The sequence below is a fragment of the Pleurodeles waltl genome, chromosome 1_2 (assembly GCF_031143425.1).
Source record: "Pleurodeles waltl isolate 20211129_DDA chromosome 1_2, aPleWal1.hap1.20221129, whole genome shotgun sequence".
NCBI lineage: Eukaryota > Metazoa > Chordata > Amphibia > Caudata > Salamandridae > Pleurodeles > Pleurodeles waltl.
In genome coordinates, this window is record NC_090437.1 from 297,361,093 (window position 1) to 297,383,835 (window position 22,743).

General features: G+C 43.5%; 1 protein-coding gene across 1 annotated transcript in view; it reads left to right on the plus strand.

Annotated features, from left to right (window-relative positions):
- Positions 1-16,421, plus strand: part of LOC138254106 (broad substrate specificity ATP-binding cassette transporter ABCG2-like) — a 319,412-nt gene extending 302,991 nt beyond the window's left edge. Inside the window, exons 17-18 of the mRNA XM_069205808.1 lie at positions 2,934-3,028; positions 16,274-16,421. Of these exons, the coding sequence (XP_069061909.1) occupies positions 2,934-3,028; positions 16,274-16,421 (243 nt within the window). The remainder of the gene's footprint in view (positions 1-2,933; positions 3,029-16,273) is intronic.
- The last annotated feature ends 6,322 nt before the right edge of the window (positions 16,422-22,743 follow it).

A 22,743-nucleotide genomic window follows, 5' to 3' on the forward strand; every position in this document is an offset into this window, starting at 1 on the left:
ATTCTGCACTGTGTATTGATCCAGCCTTGTTTGCTGCATTCCCTTGTTCACCCTGTCGTTTCCCATGGTGCGCACCAGATGGGGCTCCCGCTCCAAGCGGTTACTCACAATGTTGTGCCCCACACCACCAGGCAGAGCGCAGTGGTTGAATCTTATGTCCTTGCCACACACCACCATCTAGTTCCCAACCGTCACACCCGCACCAGTTCACCGCGGGGTGACCACCGACACCGGCAGGAGCAGCACAGGCGTCGTCTTCCACTCACCGGGTCTGTCTCACCACCAGCCAGTCCCGCAGTCCAGGAGCCAGTCGATATAGGACCGCCCAATAAACACTCTGCCACAGAAAGGGGGGGTGGGAGCCCCCAGGCCAAGTCCAGTAAAAAAAAAACACCACCGCTGCATGTTCCGCGCAGCTCTGTCCGCCACTGGCAGCCCAAACGTCTTCCTCAGCTGGTCAAGGAATGACACCCTGCAAAAGTTAGGTCACTACGATGGGCCTCCAGGTCTACAGAGAGGGCACCTCCAGTTGAGTGCAGTGGAGGGTTGTGGGTGGCCACCAGGTGTGGCACAGCAACTGAACACCACTGTGTTCAATTTTTGAAGGCCCCCCCAACTGGGTCACTCCCTCTGAACTGCGTCTCACTTTCTCCACAAGCATCCGAATTTAATTGCTGCTCAAAAACGCGCCCGCGGCCGCCATTTTGGAGTCAGGCACTCACCAAATGCGCTCCCCCGGCGGTGCTTTTGCGGCGCCAAACTCTGGTTGCCAGTGTTCTCACCACTCTCCTCCGCTCTGTGACAGGGGGCTCTAAGTCCCCACTGTCGTCTCCACAACAGACCATGACGGCCTGCTCAAGCTGCAACCGAGCCCGCGGCCGCCATCACAGGGTCAGGCACTCACCTAGTGCGATCCCCTCACGGCGCCTCGCTTCATTCGTCTGCACACTCCTCGCTCTCCCCTCTGCTCCAGAGGGCTCCAGGACCCATATGCTGGGTCCGCGGGGGTCAAGACAGCAGGATTACGGAGGATTTCTAGCCCGGGGCTGGGAGCACTCCTCTAGTGCTGCCGGTCAGCCATCTTGCCAGCCACGCCCCCCACAGAAGCAAAGTTGAGGGCCACGAGTACGAGGTAAGGAATAGAAAAGTACAGCAATGACACACTTGTTTGATGTCACCACCAAGGTATCTGAACCAAGCAAAGAGTTAGGGGTCACATGTAAGCATGTTAGGATTGCGATTTCCTTATTGTAATTCCATGTAAATCACAATTAGGAAATTACAATTTCCAATGTACGAAACTCTATTGAGATTGATTTGTGATTCCCAGTAGATTGCAAATAGACCTACCCCATTATTATTCATGAGGTAGGTTGCCAGTTGCTCCCTATTGGGAAACGCAAAAAACAGAGGGATGGCAGCCTGCTTGGGACATCAGACCACCATGTTCGTGTTTGCTCTTAAATAAAGCAACTTTTTCTTTTTGAAATGCAGCCCGTTTTCCTTAAAGAAAAACAGGATGCGTTTCAAAAAGAACAATGAAAGTTTCAGTTTCATCTTTCAAGAGTAGGCAATGGTCTGTGGGACCACTGCCTCCCCTTAAAAGATGTTTTTGCATGCATTCACAAAAGGAAAGAGGTCACTCTGGGACCCCTTCTGGTTTACGAATGGGTTACAACCAAATTGAATTTTGTGTTAAAAAGTGAAAGTTTTGTGACCACATTTCAGTTGCAAAACATTCATACATATCACTGCAGTCACTATTAGGAAGGGACATCCTTGAAACACCCCCTTCTAATACCGAATCGCTAGCCCATTTTGCGATTCGGTTATGGATAACTGAATCACAAAATAGGGTTTGGTACACCCAAACATGCCTTTTTTGTGAAAGAAGCTTCGTATATGTGGCCCAAAGTCATTTCAATTAATTTAAGAAAAGTGGGGAAATTTGAAGAGCTATCCAAGATATCTGACCTACCTCTATTCTAGGGTTTCTTTCTTATCACGAGCAAAAGATATGATCCAATTGAGTTAGTAACACAGTTTATGGGAAAGAAGGATCTCAGTGACATGATCTCAAAACTTTGCAGTGGTGAAGATAGCAAAAGTACCTAAGATGCTCCACACGCCACTGGAAGTTCAAAGTGGAGGTCACCCTGCTGGTGGAACTGGATCATGTCACTGCAAATGATATGGTACTGCAACTGTGTTGAAGTAAAAAAAAGCGGTGTTCAGCCATGGAGAAAAGATCCTACTGTTTTTGGATCTTATAATGCTGCATGGATGAGGAGGCAAGAAATGGCCTCAATTAAGGATGCCTTTTCAAAGTTAGAAATTGAGGACTTGATTAGCATATGGCTAAGCTTGGGTTTGACAAAGGATGGGAAGACACATGATTTTTCCTAACCTTGAAGTGACCTGTGTGTTCTTGGGCAGCTGGAACTGAACCCCCATGTTCTCTTTTGTGACCCCAAAATTTGAATCTTCAATTAATGCAGTGGAATGACAGAAATGACACAATCCTTACGTGTGTGAAGTGCAGTGACATTGAGACAACCGATCTTTGGTCTTTTTACCATTTTCCCTCTGGTTCGTCATACATTTGTGAGTTCTTATTTTATTGAAGTACATGCTGCATAATTTTTCAACCTTAAATGGATTAGTTCACAATTGCTCTAATTGCCTTGTCATTTCCTTGTAATAGCTTTTGATATGCAGTTTACAATGCAATAATATCATTTGAGCTTTCTAATTTCTTTTTTTCGCATGTTATCTAATAAAAAAAGATTTGAATTAAAAATAAGTGCCCTTTGAATAAAAAGCAGTCCTTCTGAAATCATAACCCTTTTTCTATTGAAATGCAAGTGTGAACCTCGATTTTAACTTTTTCAAGCAATGAACTTGTTTGTAATGCTTTTTTTTCCTTTTTAAAGGCTTTGCAAGTTAATGAATTCATGGGGCTTGAATTTTGCGGTAATATTACTCAAAGGACCTTGAAATCGTGCAGCCGAAAAAGCCCATTTATTCTGTAAGTTTTTAATTTTGATTAGGGATAAATGACGTATCACAGGTACATACTCAGAACTCATATGTATGATGCACAGTGTAAATCCTCAGCTGCTCTCGGTGAGAAAGAGCCTCGCCAAGTCTGACTACAACCACTTTAATATCCCTACAAGTTGTGTTGCATGTTATTGTTATGAAACCTGTTTTGTACAGGAACTATAACATCAGCAACTTCCTCATTAAGGGCCAAATGTACTAACATTGGCAATACCGAGTCTCTACAAATCGCAATTAGGAAAGCGGTATTCCTAATGTTTGAAACTCCTCTGAGTGTCAATAGCGATTCCTAGTGGACCGCAAATTGACCTGCCTCATGGGGTAGTTCACAATTTGTGACCCATTAGGAATCCCATCCATCAAAGGGATGGTGGCCTGCTGACCTCAGCGGACCACCAGGTCTGTGATCGCTTTTTTAAAAAAATGCAGCACGTTTTCCTTAAAGGAAAACTGACTGCGTTTAAAAAATAAAAATAAAAGGTTTTTGTGGACCACTGGCTGCTCTTAAAAATGTTTTTTTTACAAATATTGACAAAGGAGAAGGGGTCCCCTAGCAGCCCCTTCCCATTAGCGAATGGGTTGCCATCTACTTGAAGAAGGTGATAAAATTAGAATGCTTTTCGGTTGCAAAACATTTTCACACACCACTTAGATTCGGTATTAGGAAGAGACGCCCTAAACATGCCCCTTCTTAATACTGAATCGTTATGTATTCTCAATTCCAAACTGCGATTTGGTAACATGTCACCGAATTGCAATTTGGGATTAATACATAGCAAAATGCATTTTTCTGTCCAAAACTGCCGGATTCTGTGAATCAGGCAGTTTGCAACAGGAAAAATGCTTGATACTTCTGGCCCAATATGTGTTATGGCAACAAGATCCTCGGGAATAATGCTCAAGAGCTGTCAGATATGCAAGCAACAATGAGCACATCTTCTTGCCGCCAACTTGAATGGGAAGCATAGTATTTGTATTTTATTGAATTTTTCATTTATACAGTCTATATCTGCCACAGGTGTTGTCCAGTTTTTCCAGAATTCAGGCTTGTTAGTCTGTTTGGGAGAGTATTTGGTCATTGTTTGATTTTCATGAGAAGCTCTGGGTGTTGTGCATGAGGACTAATGACCGGCAAGGATGCAATTAGAGGGATTACAAATGCCTAGTTAAACAGCAGATTTACCAGGAGAGTGGGATGTGGGCAAAAGAAGATGTAGTTTCCTAGTTCAAGTCAATGTGATCCACATAGGAACAGCAAAAGTAGGACCAAGAAAGATGAGGCTTCCTAGGTAAGGCTGAAGAATATGAGGTCATCCAATAAGCAGCATAGGTCCTACCAAATAGAGACCACACTTCCTAGACAAAACAATATTGCCTGAAGGTTAAGAGGTCTACCCATGAGTAGTGAAGGTGCAAACAAATAAAGACACAGCTTCTTAGTTAAACCGCAAAGCAATTAATAGACTAAGGGCTTGATTTAGACCCTCGTCGGTGTCCCACCATCTGTGAGGGTAGCCGATTTCATCTCATCAGCCACCCTGTCCAATCTGTGCCTGCCAAATTAGGAGATCACTGCTAACCCAAAGGCAATATCTGTGTGTTCACAGAAGCGCCCCATAGCAGCTCCTGTGACAGCACTGAAAGTTTGGTGCAGGGCTATTGTCTTTTAAGTGACTGTGAAGCAAACATTTTAGTTTTTCAGAAATAAATCCCAAAGCGGGAATTTGTTTCTGCAAAACAAAAATATAATGCCCCCCACATCATAAGAGTTTTTTTACCAGGGCATGGAGGCCATTATTATGATTTCCTGTTTGTGATTGACAGAAACAAAAATGTCATCAGACCATCCACTCTAAATGGGACAGGCTGCTAGCCTGACATCACCTACTCCATCAGGCCTTAGGAGTAAGTTTTCCAGCGGCAAAGCCAGAAGGGGCACCACTGACAGAATTCTGATGGTCCACCTGAATCATAATTGAACTTGCACGCTGACAGTTTGTCAGACAGGGTACTCATTCATGTTGGAGGCCTATTCTGAAATTAAATTCCCAAAATTGGAGTTTGCTTTTAGGAAGCAAAAACAAAACAATGGCCCTGATGTGCAGGCCTTTACTGTGTGTGTGTGTCTGTGTGAGAGCCACAGACTGTTTCCATATCTGTGACTGCCATGCCTCGTCTGACCTAGCATCCCTGTGGTGGAGGAGCCACTATGTCCAAAATAGCTCCACTGATGTAAGCCCAGCACTTTCCCTGACTAGGACCACTGCTATTTCAAACTGTAAACTACCCCCTCAGCCTCCAGCACCCACCCAATCATTGCTTCTCCACTTCTTCACACCAGTTCACTGCTCCTTCCTGATTCCAGCTGAGAACAGGGAGCAAGGTACATCTTGTGAAGCAAGACATAGACAGTGGATGCTTGATATTAGCAACATTGTGGGCCCTTTATTTGCCTGACAGAAGTCAGAATTCCGGGTTGGGCCTTGTTTTTGGTTTTTAAGATCACTTCAATACTTTAATACTTTAGTTTGACAATTGTGATTATTAACCCCACCTTATCTGTTTACTTTGTGATTATCTGTGGCTTCTGTAATCCAATATAAATATATGTATTCCTGACATTTGTGCCACTCGTGGAAAATAACAAGGCTCTCAGTGACCGTGGAAACACCACAGAGCATATTTACAAGCCCGTTGCGCCTCCTTGCGCCGCCCTTGTGTAATTATTTTCACGCTAAGGAGGCGTTAAGGAGGCCCCCACTGTGTGCCATATTTACAAAGTGGCACAATGCATGCATTGCCCAACTTGTATCCCCTTGGGCCACATTATAGCTGCGCCAAGTATAATGTATGCACAGGGGGCGTTCGTAAGGCAGGGACGCCCCAAAAAATGGCGCAGTGAAATTTACAAGATTTCACTGCCCTATTTTTCCCGTCATTTTTAATGCCTCCTCGGGGCAGGTATCAAAGTGACGCTCCCATAATAACCTATGGGGCCTCCCTGTGCTTTGCTGGACTAGCCCTTAATTTATGGCGCTAATCCAGCAAAGCGCCACAGTAGCATCATAAATTATGACGCTATTGTGCTAACATGCGCCATGGTGCACTGTATAGTAAATACATCGAGGCCATGGTGAGGTTAGGTGGACACAGGGTGACGCAAAAAAAGTGGCACATCAGTGCTGATGCGCCACTTTCTTGTAAATATGCACCAAAATGTCTGATTCTGAAAATCATATTTATGTGTAAGTTCAACTGAAACATGCAAATAGCCAAGCTTAGAGTACATACTATTCATAAAATGTGAGTTTACGTTTATAGAAAGAAATATTACAGTACAAAGTTATAATAATCTGCATGATTAAATCCTGCATAAGGAGTGTGGAGGCCGCGTTCCAGGTCCGCGATGCCTGGAACATTTGGGAACACTTCAAACTTAAAAAGGTTTTGAGCACTTACTCCTGCCAATGGCCCTAGTTTAAAGTGGGCCACTGGTCCATTCATTATTGTCTGATGGATCTCAAGTTGTACAGGTCAATACGTTTTCTTCTTCAGCAAGTCTTGTTCTCTGGTGAGTGAATAGCACAGACTCGTGTCTAAAGTATCCAAAACTGAGATGTTGGTGGTGGCCTCAAGTGCCCCAAATCTCTTGCCCATTAAGTGACTTTAGGTCAGGGAACCAGTCCATGTGACTGAAACAGCAGCATAAACTCTGGGGGTATCAGATCCTGCCTCTAACTATTGTAGGACAAACCAGGAAAGAGAAAATCTTTTGCGACTTATTTAACTGGTCCAGCAGCCATCACTGGGTTCCTGCTGAACCGCTTTCTCTCTTCTTGGCAAACACAAGTGTCATTTGACTAGCTCATGAACAGCTAGAAGAAAGGGAACTCATTACTTGATTTAAGCGCTGAGAAAGACATTTCTAGGAACTCATAGGCAGCGTTCACTTATTTATCTACCATCTTTTAGTATAATGTGAACTGTAGTGTGAAGAAACATTTTAACTAAAAAAGTAAATCAAACACTTTATCATGCAAATATGTATTTTATTGAAGGTAAATAGTAACCTATTGGTGTCTGTGAACTCCAATTTGTTTTGTAAACATCAAGGCATGAGTGAATTTCATTCCAGAGCTTTTTAGGCCTCGCCTGGATATATAATATTATTAATAATAATAATAATAATTATTATTATTATAGCGTCTTATAAAGTGATTAGCTGCTCAAAAAGGGTTTCCCGACGCTAAACAAAAGTAGGACAGACCACACTGTTAGATTAAAACATTCAGGTCTTCAGTTTCATATGAAACGCGGATAGTGACCAGCAGAAATCAAGCTTTCCGCCGGTCAGCCCAGTGGAAAATGTGGAGTGGCAGTGTACTTGGCTCCAATGCCGTAGCATGGGGGGGCTGACCAGCACCCTTGGAATGCGCACTTTCTGCTGAGCAGACAGTGCTCATTCCAATGGTGCTGGAGAGGGGGCCCTGCACTGCCTATAACAATGTAGTGGGCAGTACAGGATCCCCCGTGTGGCCTACAGCACCTGTTCCCCAACAGCCTTTTCATGGCTGGCAGAGAACATGGTTGTAATCAGCAGGGCAGCGCTGACTTCAGTGCCACCCTGTCTGATTACAACCAAGACCGCCGTCAGCCCGTCGGGATCAGAGAAACTGGTGGAGATGGCGGTCGGACCGCCAGGGTCGTAATCTGGTGTTTGGACCGCCACAGCTGCGGTGGTCCGACCGCCACAGCGAGTCTGATGGTCTTGGGACTGCCAGACTCGTAATCAGGCCCTTAATATTTATGGACAAAAACAGTTTTCCTAGCAGTGTTTCTTCGATTTTATAGTATTATTTGTTTGTTTATTTGTTTTAATATTGTTTTAAATGCTTATAGTATTTTCAGTAAATGTGTTTTTGGGTATTTACATTTTTGTATTGTATTTAATACTTCCATTTATTAACATATTTTGTTGCTGAAGTCTTTATAGTTTTATTATGTTTCTATATATATCTATAATAATATATATAACAAAGGCACACATATCAGTATATATTAATATACAGTACTGGAATGTATTTCATTTACATTATACGAAATGTATATATTAATATATTTAAACCCAAATTTTGAAAAGCTCTAACCTCATTAAAATTGAAAATCAGATTTTTGTTTGGGAATTAAGGAAAATATTTAAATAATTGTGTATTTGTATTATTCTGTCGTTTGTTGTGGTATAAGTCATACAAATTGTTTAGGCAGGGGTCCCTGGCTCATAACAATGATCCTGTGGGGGCCACGGAAATGAAAAGGTTAAGAATAGCTATCCTAGATAACTGAACGTTGCACACATGCAGCCTTAAGAACCATTGTTGATTTGTTTACTTAAAAGAATCTTGCACAATGGCGGCATAGACAGCTGCAGAGCTCAATTGGCCCACCCCACTGCCCTGGGGTAAGAAGTCTTCCTTTGTCACTTCGGCCCTTTGCAGACCACAACCGAACCCTTATACACTTGGAGGGGTTTAGGGGGATGCTGAAAACCCTCAGATCCAGCTGTGATTGTTAATTGATCTTGACCACGTCCCCAACTGTGAGGGACTGGGATGACAGAGGGATGGGGTCAGGGCTGAGAGCGAGGAGAGGGGATGCAGCACATTGGGAGCTGCAGAAGTGAGTCTAAGTAGCCTTAGTCCCTCCCTGTAAGGTGAGCATTAGGCCTATGAAAGTCTGTGGGGCCCGCTGTGGACCCTAAAATTACAACCCTGAGTGGAACACATTGGACTGGCCCAGCTTGCTGCTATGAGTAGAGCATCCCTCTGGAAGAAGACATGAGACCTGGACAAGGCTGAGTCAAATTGAAATATAAAAATGTGGTGGCACACAGAAGAAGAGAGAGTGGCCTCTCTGCCCCTGACAAACAGTGGGGGCTCTGAGGTGGAGACACATTATGCTTGGTATTTGGGCTTGTGTGAGGGTCAAAAAGTACACAAATACTGATGGCGCCCCGCAGTCCCCCAGCCCCCCATAGAACTGAATAGCGCCAGGAGGCAATCTGTGGCAGACGAGGAGCCTCATCTGATTATATGGCACCTAATTAGTGTATATGCCTTCAACCCTTTCTTCAAAGTTGACTTTAAAGGACTGTAGGTAAGTCGTATTGTAGGGCTCCCACCGCCAGTCAGAGGGCTTACAATTTGCAGATCGCTTTTGGGAACTGAGGCAGATGGAGGTCCTGAAATAGAGCAAAGATGGTCCCACTTCCTTAGGCCTACCGTCCTCCTGTGCACAAAGTACGGAAAAGCCAGAATCTTTGGAGTGTTGTGGGAGGAGGTATGGTGACTCTTTAAGCATTGGTCTCCCTTACCCTTCTGGAGAAAAAAAAAAAATCTCCCTGGGAGCATGTGCCTGTGAATTGAGTATTTGCTGCTGAGACCTTTGAGTCCTGCACCTCCTGCAGTGAACCAGCTTACCGTCGATGTAAGCCATAACCTAATTACTAACCCAACAGCCGCGATCAGAGAATAGCCTCAAGGTCACAAGGAGGAAGACCCCAAGCAGAAGATGAGAGGAGCCAAAAGGCCAGCCTTCCCAAACCTACACAAATAAAATGGAGGATTCAGAGCCAGAAAAGGTGCCTATTACACAACAATATTTGGAATCTTTGTTTACAGGCCACGGGGAAGACACTGGGACTGCATGGAGATATCATCAGAGACCTATCAGACCTCAAAAAGGACGTCAATGAGCTAGGAGAGCATAAAACTGCTAGGAAAGAAGCACATGAATATACCAAGCAGGGTTTTTTGCTGCTATGGGAACAAAAAGTACCACTCCCGGGTCATTTAGAAGACTTAGGGCCTTATTACGACATTCCACGGTGGCAGTCGGACCGCTGTACTCCAAGCAGTCTGACCGCCACATTACACTGTGCCTGCGAGTAACATGATTCCTGAGGGGCTGATGGCGGTTAGAGTCATGGTCAGCCACAGCGGCGCTGAGTTCAGCACTGCCGTGCTTATCATGAGTCCAGTTTCTGCCAGGTGTTTCTTGAAAAGGCTGGCAGAAACACAGTGCTGGGGCCACCGGGCCCCCATGCCCAGCACCCTCAGAATTTGCACTGGGTGCTGGTATGCTATGGTATTGGCCTCGGGTCCCATAAGGGAACTAAGACCAATACCGTAACACTGTTCCTGCTGGGCTGACCGACGGGAACATCATAATACGATGTTTCCACTGGTCAGCCCAGCTGGAACATCGTAATACGACTGGGGGGGAGGCACCAAGTATGACAGCTGCCTCCTCTCCGCGGCTTTGACAGTCGGCTAATTCCGACCACCAAAGTTGTAATGAAGCCCTTAGAAAATAGCACCCAGCGCAACAATGTCAGAATTTGAGGGGTGCTTTTGTCCATCCTTGATAGCTACCTGGAACACTTTGTTCTCTTGCTCTTTAGTGGCCTATTGGACTACAGCGCCAAAAGCATATTGCACTACATCGAATGCACTGGGTGGGTCCAACCCAGAACACCAACATGCCCCCACTTGATGTCATCAGAAGATTTCACCTCTATGCCCTCAACTAAAATATTGCTGCTGCTGCTCAGAAGAGAAGGGATCTTACGGTAGAGGGCCCTAAACTCTAGATCTTTTAAGGTCTGTCCGCAAATACCCTGCAGAAGGGACTAGACTTTAAAATATTGACAGATTACCGGCAAAAAGAAAAACTCAAATACCACTGGGTCACCCTTACTTCCTCATGTTTACATAGGAAGGTGAAATTAGATTAATATGCTCCTGGAAGGAAACAAGGGACCTACTTCAACAAGAACACTTATTAAGATAGTGGGGATGACAATTTTCGGAAAGAACAAATTTGTGAGGGAGAAGGCACTGTGTTTAGAGTCCCAGAGGGAACATTTCTGGTGGTGCACATTTCAGGACACAGTTCAGCTACTACTTATATAAACTTATATTTCCCAAGATGGGCAGGCCCAATATATGAAGGCCACTTTTGAAATGTGTATGGAGGTGGAGATGTTAATTTAGCTTGGGTCCCTGGCCTGGACAGAGTTAATGCTGGAGGCCACACCAGAGTAACCATTTCTAAGGGATTGCAGAGTGTTCTGGGACAGTGGGACCTGAGGATGTTTGGTGTACTTTCAATTCCGATGACAAGAAGTTTTTATTTTTCTCCATGTGCATACATCCTATTCAAGGATTGTTTATAACCTTATGACCTACCCTTTACTGTGCATAGTACAAGATTCAGATATCGTAGATATCTCCATGTCAGACCATGCCCATATTGAAGTTAGCTGGGGAACTGAGCCTCTCGAACTTCCAGAACCCACTGAGGAATTTCCACAGACATAGTTAGGGACTGAGTGATGAGGCAGGAAGTGGCCAAATAAATCAGAGAATTTCTCAAGTGAGCAAAGAGGGAGTATCCCATCAGCGAGTAGGTGGGATGCCTTCAAAGGGACAGTAGGAGACAACCACAATGAAAGCTGCTAGGTGAAGGTAGGCCAGGCTAGTGAGGAATAATTTGGATCTTGGAATTTGCTCACCTAAAAAAATTGGATAACCAAAGTTCCTCCATTAGAACCTGCAGAAATCTGGCAAATCTAAGGGGGAAACTGAGCGTTCTATGAATGAAGAGGCCTGAGAGGGCATTGTGGAAGTTGGGACAGACATTTTACGAAAAAGGGGATAAGGTTAGTGCACCAGTTCTAAGCCCAAACTGCTAGGCGATATATAAGAAAAAGAGCTAATGAGAAATGTACGACCAAGAAAAAAATGTTGAGAAGGATCTTTCAGGCTCTGTACTCCCAAGTCCTTGAGCATTCTATGAAAGTTAAAACCTACCTACAGCTTTGACCATCCAGTCACTGAATGCCCATTAGTGGGACAAACCAGAACAGCCTATAAATGTCTCAGAGGTCAAGGACGCTCTGGGGGAGATGTGTTCGACTAAATCTCTGGGGCCAGATGGCTTCACAGTATTATTTCATAAAACATATATATCATCTCTGGCAGAACCATTAACTGCTCTGCACAGTTCCTTCGATAAGCATTCTGTACTTACCAAGTCCATGAAGATATCTCCCTGGTTCACAAAACAGCAAGTACCTAGAAACGTTTGTGGCCTTCCTGCCAATCACACCGCTTAATACAGACCTGAAGGATTTTTATCAAAGTCCTAGCAAATAGACTGGTGCCTGTCCTTCGAGGCCTGATTGATGCGGATCAGGTAGGATTTGTGAAGGCCAGACAGGCTAGGGGCAAAGTCAGGAGAATTGCCCCCTGATTAAGACAGTCATGCACAAGAAAATTTGGGCAAACATTTTCAGCCCCAGCCTCAATGCCAAAAAGGCATTTGATAGGGTTAACTGGCAATATCTAGACTCTCCAATGGATGGATTAAATTTTGGCCCTAAAATTTACAAACTGGATTTAAGCTATTTACAAATTTCCCCAAATGAGGATAGGAGTTAATGGCATCCCTTTATAAACCTTTGCCATTGAGAGGGGCACGAGAGAGGGCTACACCTCTTCTATTTCAATAAGCGGTTGAGCCTTTAGCAGGCACACTGAGATGAACTGAAAGAGTCATAGGGATTACATTCAGGGAACTGCAATACATGGTCTGCATGTTTGTGGATTATGGCCTGTTGACAAGCACTGACCCTAAGATCTCCCTTCCAACAGTGGTGTCCATTTTAACAGACTTTGACAAAGTCTCAGCCTTTGAGCTTAACCAGGGTAAATCAGAGATCTTGAAGCTGCACAGGGAGAACATGTATCAGGTGAAGATAGTTAGCCCTTTTTGTTGGACACTACACTCACTGAGATATCTTGGCCTCATCACTAAGACAATAGATTCTTGGTATGGGGATAATTGGTCAAAACTAAAAAAAGAATTTAAGGCCCATATCTATACTTTTTTAGCGCCGCATTTGCGCTGCTTTTTAATGCAAGAACGGTGCAAACTTGCAAAATACAATTGTATTTTGTAAGTTTGCGGCACCTTTGCATCAAAAAATGACACAAATGCGGTGCTTAAAAAGTATAAATATGTGCCTAAATTTCATCACCATACATGGAATTCCCTGTATGTGTGCTGGACAGGTAGGATTTAAGTGATCAACATGGTTGTGCTCCTGCATTGAATGATCTGGGAATTGTACAGATTACTGCAAGACGCATGTTGTAGAGGTATTTAGGAATTTCATTAAAATCTGGGTTCAAGATCTTAATAAAGATATTTTTAAGGAGGACTCAAAGAGGATCTGGATTGCCATTTAGAGGGCTTAGAGAAGGGAGGCATTATTCAGGCTGCTCTATCCATGGTACTGAACTCTTGCTTCAATCTTATCCTAGTGTACTGAGGGGCTGCTGGTGAGACAATCAAGAACATTGGCCACTACTGCATAGCTGATGGGAGTGTTCAGGAATAGAACCCTTCTGGAAATAAATTATGAGCCATATTAAGGCAGTTATAGGGAAGGATGAGTCAGTTGATCCCAGAGTAGTGCGGTTGGGCCTTCATGGAAAATATTTGGCATTTTGAATTCATCACATTTAGTGACATAATGCTCCTAAGGCACTTGTTGGGAACAGCTACAACTCTAACAGCTAACTACCGAAAAATAACTTTCACAACAAGTACAGTGCAATGGTTCGGAAAGTTGTGAGAACTTTTAGTTCTTGAAAATGAAAACTGAACACATGATCCAAGCCATTCAGAAAAAAATGTGCAGCCACATGGACCCCGCTGACACATCACCTATCCAGATTGAACCATTAACATTTTGCTCTACCTAAACGAAGTGCTTTACAATTACTTATGTAAAGTGATGACATATCTACCACAATTGATTTGCTATGGAGGGAAAGATGTTGGGATAGAGCCACCCTTGGGCAGACGATATATACAAAAAAGTGTAAGAGAGTTTTGCTACCCTGTTGAAATTTCAATGAAAAAATGTAATTAAAAAAAAGAATGATGCACTATATTTAATTCCCTGAACGATGATGTACAACTCCTGAAATAATGATATACTACAGCCTGGAAAAAGCTGTGCTACATGTTGAAGCTGTTATTTATTCTGAGATTTAATAAAAACATGTTGAGGAAAAGTGTTCCCTGTGTGTACTCAGACTTTTCCAAAAGAGTGCCAACTGGCACGACTGCTATTCTGTGATACTGTGTTTTGTATCACATTGTGGTATTAAGCAGCAAAAGGCAGTATATGATAAAGACTGTGCTGGCAAGATGGTCGCTTTCAATAAGCAAGGTCCCCACACTCCTATCTGCACTCTTAGTACTCCTGATGCTTCATAGGCGCATCTCTGCTGCATAGTCTTTCAGATGTTTCTGACATATTTAGTCCAGCATATCAAATATGCAGGTGGCTGCAAGAAAATGTATTAAACAGCTGGAGACACACAGTGGACTAACCCATCTAAAGAGAATTCAACATTTGACTTGATAGCTGCGCCCCCTGCAGATTCTCAAATATTGAAACTCTTCAGCAGCTTGGGTTATGAGCAGCAGCCAGGCTATTTTGTATTGCTCCCCACAATTACAAGGAACTCATATCGTTAAGTGTCACAAGCAGCTGTGGTATGATCTGCCAAAACTGGCATCCAGCTATGAAGAGAAGAATACTGAGACTGCACCAGCTAATTTAAGAATCTCCAACACGACAAAGGGTTAAACACATTTCTCTCCCATTTTCTAGTGACAGAAAGTGAAGGTCACTCACACCATGTTTTCTATTAGACATTTTCAAATCCAGCTGTCACAATAATTTACATTACTCTATATGGTGGAATTAAGAAGCTCAGAGGTGATTTGGTTGCCTGCATGTCAAATGTAGAATGGCCGCTTCAGACTGAGCAGCATCTGCTACAGTGGCACGTATTGAAGGTGGGCCACATTTAAATGCAGATGTTTGAAAGTTGGGACTTCACGCTTTGTACATCAGGGCGCCCAATGTGAATAGATTTCTGACTTTCTAAAGCTTCTCAAAAATTCACAGAGTACTCATGGAAACCTGGACGTACCTTAAGTTTTCACACCTTCTATTACTTTCTGCAATTCCCCATACAGAATATCCTCTGTCAAACTAGAATTGTGCATTTGCCCAATAAGCTATGTTCCCCACAAATATATTTTTATATATTTACCCTGTGAAAAGAACACCTACATAAAATTTGGGGGCTGGTTTCCTTTCCTGAATCACCCTTGCAAACAGTAGTTTCAGAGGTAAATATTAAGATCACGACCCCTTATGTCATGAGTCAAATATATGGATTGGGGCATGCCTGCTATTTTGTAATTGTTGAATTCTGATCAAGCAGCGGCTTACATTAGGGATCTGTTTTATCTTTTGGGTGTATGTCCTTGTTGAAGTAAAACGTTGATGTGTTTCTTCTAACAAGCTATGTGATAAACATTTGATAAACGAAGATTTTGATACATTTTGAAGACTTGGTACATGAAATATGTTACGCACATGGATCAGATGTTTAATGTTTGCTCCTAAAATTTTTAACATTGCATATTTAGGGGCTTTTATACAATACCGTGATATTGTAAGACCACAAGGTCCTCTAAGATGGCGGTTTTCCCCTTATAGTAAATGGTGTATTTACATCTGTTTTCAAGGTGTGAAACACCCTGCAAATTGTTTGTGTTCACACACAAAATTACATTTGACGGTGTGCCACTCTTTTTACATAGCCAGACTCACAAAATCCCTCCTTTACTGTCTCTAAACCTATTGGTAGATTTTCCAGTGTACTACGTTCCATCTGCAGGTCTACACATCCGCAGATCTTCATTCCAGGAATGACGATCTCCAACTTTCTGAGCACAGAATGCTTTTTTGCATGCTTAAAGTCTTGCCTACAGACACCAAATAGTTTGTAAATATAGGTTGCTGTTGTGATAATGAATGGAACACAAGATAATTTTACCAAGTTAACTTATGGTTTGGTGGTCTAAACATTTCATACTGAAAGCGGATTCCGGTTTTGTGCAAAAGGTGTCCTAAGCTCTAACCTACCCAGCCAAGAGAATTTGCAAAACAACATATCATCTACAAAAGTTGAATTAACGAATCTGGAAGTACTGTCTTCTTTTTGTCACTTACATAACTCACTTAAGGTTGAATTGTCTCACCTATTGTGTCTTTTAGATGCACCGGAGAGGAATATTTGAATGAACAAGGAATTGATGCAACAACTTGGGAGTTGTGGAGTAATCACATAGCACTTGCCTGTATGACAGTCATCTGTCTTTTTATTGCCTACCTGAAATTGTGCTTCATGAAGAAGTTATCATAAACTTCATTATGCTAATAAAATGGAATCCGGATCTTCACCAATTATTGAAAAGGTCTTTCATCATTTATTTACATCGTATTAAATGTTATGCCCCAATCGATGAATTAGTATTCTATACTATAATAAACAATGAGGATAAAATGTAGTGTGTTTTCTTAACCTTTAGAGGAGGGAGCACAAGGGCAGAGTGTACTCCTAAAATAGTGAACCAATAAGTCAGTGGGTGACACTGGGCTTTTATGCAATGCTGCTTTGTATCCATGGTAAGTTCATGGCACTCTCGATTTACAGCATTAAGCTATGGCACACTTAAGAAAACAAAATGTTATAAAGTGAACAATAATAGTGAGATGTGGTTTGAAAAGAGTCATGTCTTAATCATGGTATGTATTTTCACCTAATCCGTTACAATTTGCAGTGAGAGCATTATCTGGAACGAAGGTTGTGCCACATTCTTATTGTTTGAATGAATATGGAACAGAGAATACTTATTCCAAGTTACCCCCCTAAAACAAATCAAAGTGTATGGGATAAAGTTCCTTAAGAGGTCCAGTCCAGGTAGCATTCGAACTGCAGTGATTTGCACCCTCTGCATTGTACAAGGTGGCAACTTCAAACAAAGGGTATTTGCATAATTCAATGGAGAATGTATATGATAGCACTAACAGGAAGAGAGAGCCTGTGAAGTTCATCAGGTCCTGATAACAATTCACCCTTCACGACATCACCTATCTGAAGGCCCCAGCAAGACTTTGGAATCAAGGATAAATCCTACAGATTTTGGGTCTGATTACGACCTTGGCAGATGGGGTACTCCATCACAAATGTGACGGATAGTCCACCCGCCATTTTACAAGTTCCATAGGCTAGAATGGAACTCTTAAAATGGTGGATGGGACATCAGTCCCGTTTGTGACAGAGTATCCCACCTGCCAAGGTCGTAATTAGGCCCTTTGTCTGGATGACAGGCATCGAAGAAGCGTTTGGTTTGTGGGTCAACCTCAGAGCCACATTTCGACCATCACAGCATTCAGTGTAAGCACACAGGTATAGCTGTGAAGGATACAAAATAATTAATGATCAAAGCTTGAACCCGATAGGTGTATAGTGCCTGTACCGTGGGGGAACATAGACTGCAATAAACCTGAATAAGAGGGTGGGGAAGTGCACTCTTACCAAAATTTGAGAAAACGTAAAGTAGATAACATGTCTTTAAGGACAAACATCGATCTTCCTAAAACTTGAGATTAATCAAGTGAGAAAATCTTAATTTATAAAAATACCATTATGTATGGTTGCAGTAACACAAGAGTAGAGGTGGTATCATGAAAATGGTGGTGGATCTAGCATAAGCACTGAATTCGGTAATAGCCTGGTTAGGCACATATAGAACCCTGCTGAAGAATGCTGGGCACACTATTTCTGTATACGTACAGTGGACCGTACCATAAAACTCTGCCAAGCACTGGGGTGTCACAAGGGGTTTTCCTGGTTCATACAGGGAGTGCAGAATTATTAGGCAAGTTGTATTTTTGAGGATGAATTTTATTATTGAACAACAACCATGTTCTCAATGAACCCAAAAAACTCATTAATATCAAAGCTGAATATTTTTGGAAGTAGTTTTTAGTTTGTTTTTAGTTTTAGCTATGTTAGGGGGATATCTGTGTGTGCAGGTGACTATTACTGTGCATAATTATTAGGCAACTTAACAAAAAACAAATATATACCCATTTCAATTATTTATTATTACCAGTGAAACCAATATAACATCTCAACATTCACAAATATACATTTCTGACATTCAAAAACAAAACAAAAACAAATCAGTGACCAATATAGCCACCTTTCTTTGCAAGGACACTCAAAAGCCTGCCATCCATGGATTCTGTCAGTGTTTTGATCTGTTCACCATCAACATTGCGTGCAGCAGCAACCACAGCCTCCCAGACACTGTTCAGAGAGGTGTACTGTTTTCCCTCCTTGTAAATCTCACATTTGATGATGGACCACAGGTTCTCAATGGCGTTCAGATCAGGTGAACAAGGAGGCCATGTCATTAGATTTCCTTCTTTTATACCCTTTCTTGCCAGCCACGCTGTGGAGTACTTGGATGCGTGTGATGGAGCATTGTCCTGCATGATAATCATGTTTTTCTTGAAGGATGCAGACTTCTTCCTGTACCACTGCTTGAAGAAGGTGTCTTCCAGGAACTGGCAGTAGGACTGGGAGTTGAGCTTGACTCCATCCTCAACCCGAAAAGGCCCCACAAGCTCATCTTTGATGATACCAGCCCAAACCAGTACTCCACCTCCACCTTGCTGGCGTCTGAGTCGGACTGGAGCTCTCTGCCCTTTACCAATCCAGCCACGGGCCCATCCATCTGGCCCATCAAGACTCACTCTCATTTCATCAGTCCATAAAACCTTAAGAAAAATCAGTCTTGAGATATTTCTTGGCCCAGTCTTGACGTTTCAGCTTGTGTGTCTTGTTCAGTGGTGGTCGTCTTTCAGCCTTTCTTACCTTGGCCATGTCTCTGAGTATTGCACACCTTGTGCTTTTGGGCACTCCAGTGATGTTGCAGCTCTGAAATATGGCCAAACTGGTGGCAAGTGGCATCGTGGCAGCTGCACGCTTGACTTTTCTCAGTTCATGGGCAGTTATTTTGCGCCTTGGTTTTTCCACACGCTTCTTGCGACCCTGTTGACTATTTTGAATGAAACGCTTGATTGTTCGATGATCACGCTTCAGAAGCTTTGCAATTTTAAGAGTGCTGCATCCCTCTGCAAGATATCTCACTATTTTTGATTTTTCTGAGCCTGTCAAGTCCTTCTTTTGACCCATTTTGCCAAAGGAAAGGAAGTTGCCTAATAATTATGCACACCTGATATAGGGTGTTGATGTCATTAGACCACACCCCTTCTCATTACAGAGATGCACATCACCTAATATGCTTAATTGGTAGTAGGCTTTCGAGCCTATACAGCTTGGAGTAAGACAACATGCATAAAGAGGATGATGTGGTCAAAATACTCATTTGCCTAATAATTCTGCACTCCCTGTATAATGACATTTTCAAAAGATTTTTTCAAACATGGTCTTGACGCTTCTGAATGCTGTGGATCCCACTTGTTCCACCATAGTGTACTTGGTGTACTGGGTATGGCTGTCCACTACTACAGCTGTGAGGCAGCCATTGGTAGAATTGCCAAAGTCCACACTAACATGCAACCATGGTGTTGTGTAGGCTACCTCAGTTCTTACTGAAGCAGGTTGTCTTTGACCCATTTGTCCATGCCAGGAAACCACACCTTGTCTCTGAGACAGGATCATTTTTGCAGTGCGCTTGTGTCCCTGGTTTGCCAGCTCAGCCACTTGTGCCCACAGGCTTTTCAGCATCACGATCTGTCATTCCCGAAGCAGTAGACCTTCTTCGCTTCTGTTGAGCTCGTCTCACATTCTCCACAGGTGGCTCATTGCTGCTTGCTTGTCAGTGGTGATGGCTTTTGCATCATCTAGAAATGTTTGCAATAGACATTTGAGGTGTGCCTCTTTTGCTTTGGTGATGCTTGTGTCACTTTCAGTTGCTTCTTGGATCTCCTCTAGAGATAGAGCTTTTGGGTAGACCTCATGGATCATCATCCTTAAAAAGTCTTCAACACCTTCGTCTTCCTCTATAGCGCTACTGCCAATTGGTGTTGCTGGGTGCCTGGACAGGTATAGCAACACAAAAGGATGATGGACGGAGTGCTGAACAATGCAAACACTCACCCCCAGTCACAGATCTGGGTTTAATCCATCGTTCTTTTGCTCACCATGCCACCCCAATTTGGACCCAGCCATATGCAAATCAGTCTTGACCCTGTTCCTCATGGGAACAGTCCAGCCCGAACTGCCAAGCCAGGTCCTCACTGGATCGGAAACAAGCATCCTGGGACCAATTCGAGCTGGACTGTTCCCATGGGGAACAGGGTCAAGAGTGATTTGCATACAGCTGGGTCCAAACTGGGGTGACGTGGCGAGCAAAATAACGAATGGATTAAACCCAGATCTGTGACTGGGGGTGAGTGTTTAAAACGTTTCAACACTCCGTCCATCATTTTATTTTGTTTTGTGATGTTGCCTGGACAGGCAGTCTGCAGGGTTATTAACCCATACTAGATACACCACTTTGAAGGAGTATGGTTGGACCTCCACTGCCCATCACTTGATGCATGGTGGGCTGTTTCTCGTGGTGTGAGCAAAAAGGGGAATCAATGGCCTGTGCTTAGTCACCATCCGGAACTATTGTCCAGAGAGATACAAGAGGAAATGTTTGCAGGTCCATCGAATTGCCAATGCCTCTCACTCGATTTGGGCATACCGTGTTTCAGTGTCAGCGAGGGCCCTGCTGGCGTAGGTAATGAGAACTCACAGCCCTTCGTGTTTTTCTTGCAGCAGGACGGCACCAAGGCCACAGAGCTTGAATCAACTACCAGTTCTGTTCTGCATCTGGGATTGAAGTACCCTATTGTCACATCCTCAAGAAGTGCCACTTTCACTATCTGGAATACTTGGTCAGTTCTGCTGTCCCACTCCCTGTGAGAATGAATCGCCCACAATAAGTAGCTATCCCTAGGAAGCTACTCATTTCCAATGTTTTTCATGGGATGACCAATGTTCTTTTGGCATCTACTTTCTTCTGTTAGATCTGCAGGCCATCGCTCGAGAAGTGGTATACAAAGAATTTGACAGCCTTTGAGTAGAATGAGCACTTTTGTCTGTTGAGGGTCAACCCACAGTCTGCTTATCTTTTTAGGGTGGCCCTCACCCTAACATGGTGATCTTTTAAGGTGTCAGAGTAAATCAAGATGTCATCACTCACGTTGAGCATGCCAACTAACCCTGAAAAGGTTTCCCGGATGACATTCTGAAAGACTTCTGCAGCTGATGACATTCCAAAGTTGAGGAGTCTGTACGTGTGGAACCCCACGTGAGTTGAGAATGTGGCTATGTATCTGCTTGCCTCTCTGAGCTGGTGGTAACCTGCATTAAGATCTAGCTTGGAGAACCAACAACACCCATTAAGGTCTGCTACCATTTCATCTATTGTAGGGGTGATATGTCATTCATGTAGTATTGCTTTGTTTAGGAGGCGCATGTCAATGCAAAGTTTTATGGCTCCTGGATGCTTAGGTTTGGGGCAACAAATGCAAAAAACAACAGATGATGGACGGAATGCAAAATGAATCAAACCTTCACCCCCAGTCACAGATCTGGGTTTAATTCATCATTTATTTTGCTTACCATGCCATTCCAGTTTGAACTCAGTCAGAAGCAAATCAGCCTCGACCCTGTTCCCCATGGGAACAATCCAGCCCGAACTGCCAGGCCAGATCCTCCCTGAACCAGGAACAAGCATCCTAGGACTGGTTTCAGGGTAACACCCTTCATCAGCCAGGCTAGCTTGAATATGGTGTCATAGCAAGTAAGGGACCCATGTTTGGGCATACCCTTCCCACTTGGGGTAACAAATGCAAAAACAACAGATGATGGACAGAATGCAGAACAAATTAAACATTCACCCCCAGCCACAGATCTGAGTTTACTCCATCAGCTTTATTCTTTGCCGTGCCATTCCAGTTTGTACCCAGTCATACGCAAATCAGTCATGACCCTGTTCCCCATGGGAACAGTCCAACCCGAACTGCCAGGCCAGGTTCTCCCTGAGCCAGAAACAAGCATCCTAGGGCCAGTTTCGGGGTATCACCCTTCATGAGCCAGGCAAACTTGAATCTGGTGGCATAGCAAGCACAGGACCCACGTCTGGGCATACCCTTGCCACTTGGGGCAACAAATGCAAAAACAACAGATGATGGACGGAATGCAGAACAAATCACACATTCACCCCCAGTCACAGATCTGGGTTTAATCCATCATTTTGTTTGCTTTTTTTGCATGCCATGCCATACCAGTTTGAACCCAGTCATATGCAAATTAGTCTTGACCCTGTTCATTTGGGTATGTTTGCTTTTGACGCCATAAGTGTGCCGGGTATGCCCAGACGTCGGTCCCGGGTTCACTATGCCACTGGATTCAAGCTAGCCTGGGGTTTGAAGGGTGATATCCTGAGACCTGTAGGAAAGTACCTCTTTTGGCATGTTACCCCCAATTTCTGCCTGATGTAAGTGTGTTTGACTGCCTCACTGGGATCCTGCTAACCAGGACCCCAGTACTTATGCTCTTTCACCTCAAAAGTTAGTCACTGCATACTGGTAACCCAGTATTTCATCACAAATTGGCATACTGGTCACCCCTTATAAGTCCCTAGTATATGGTACCT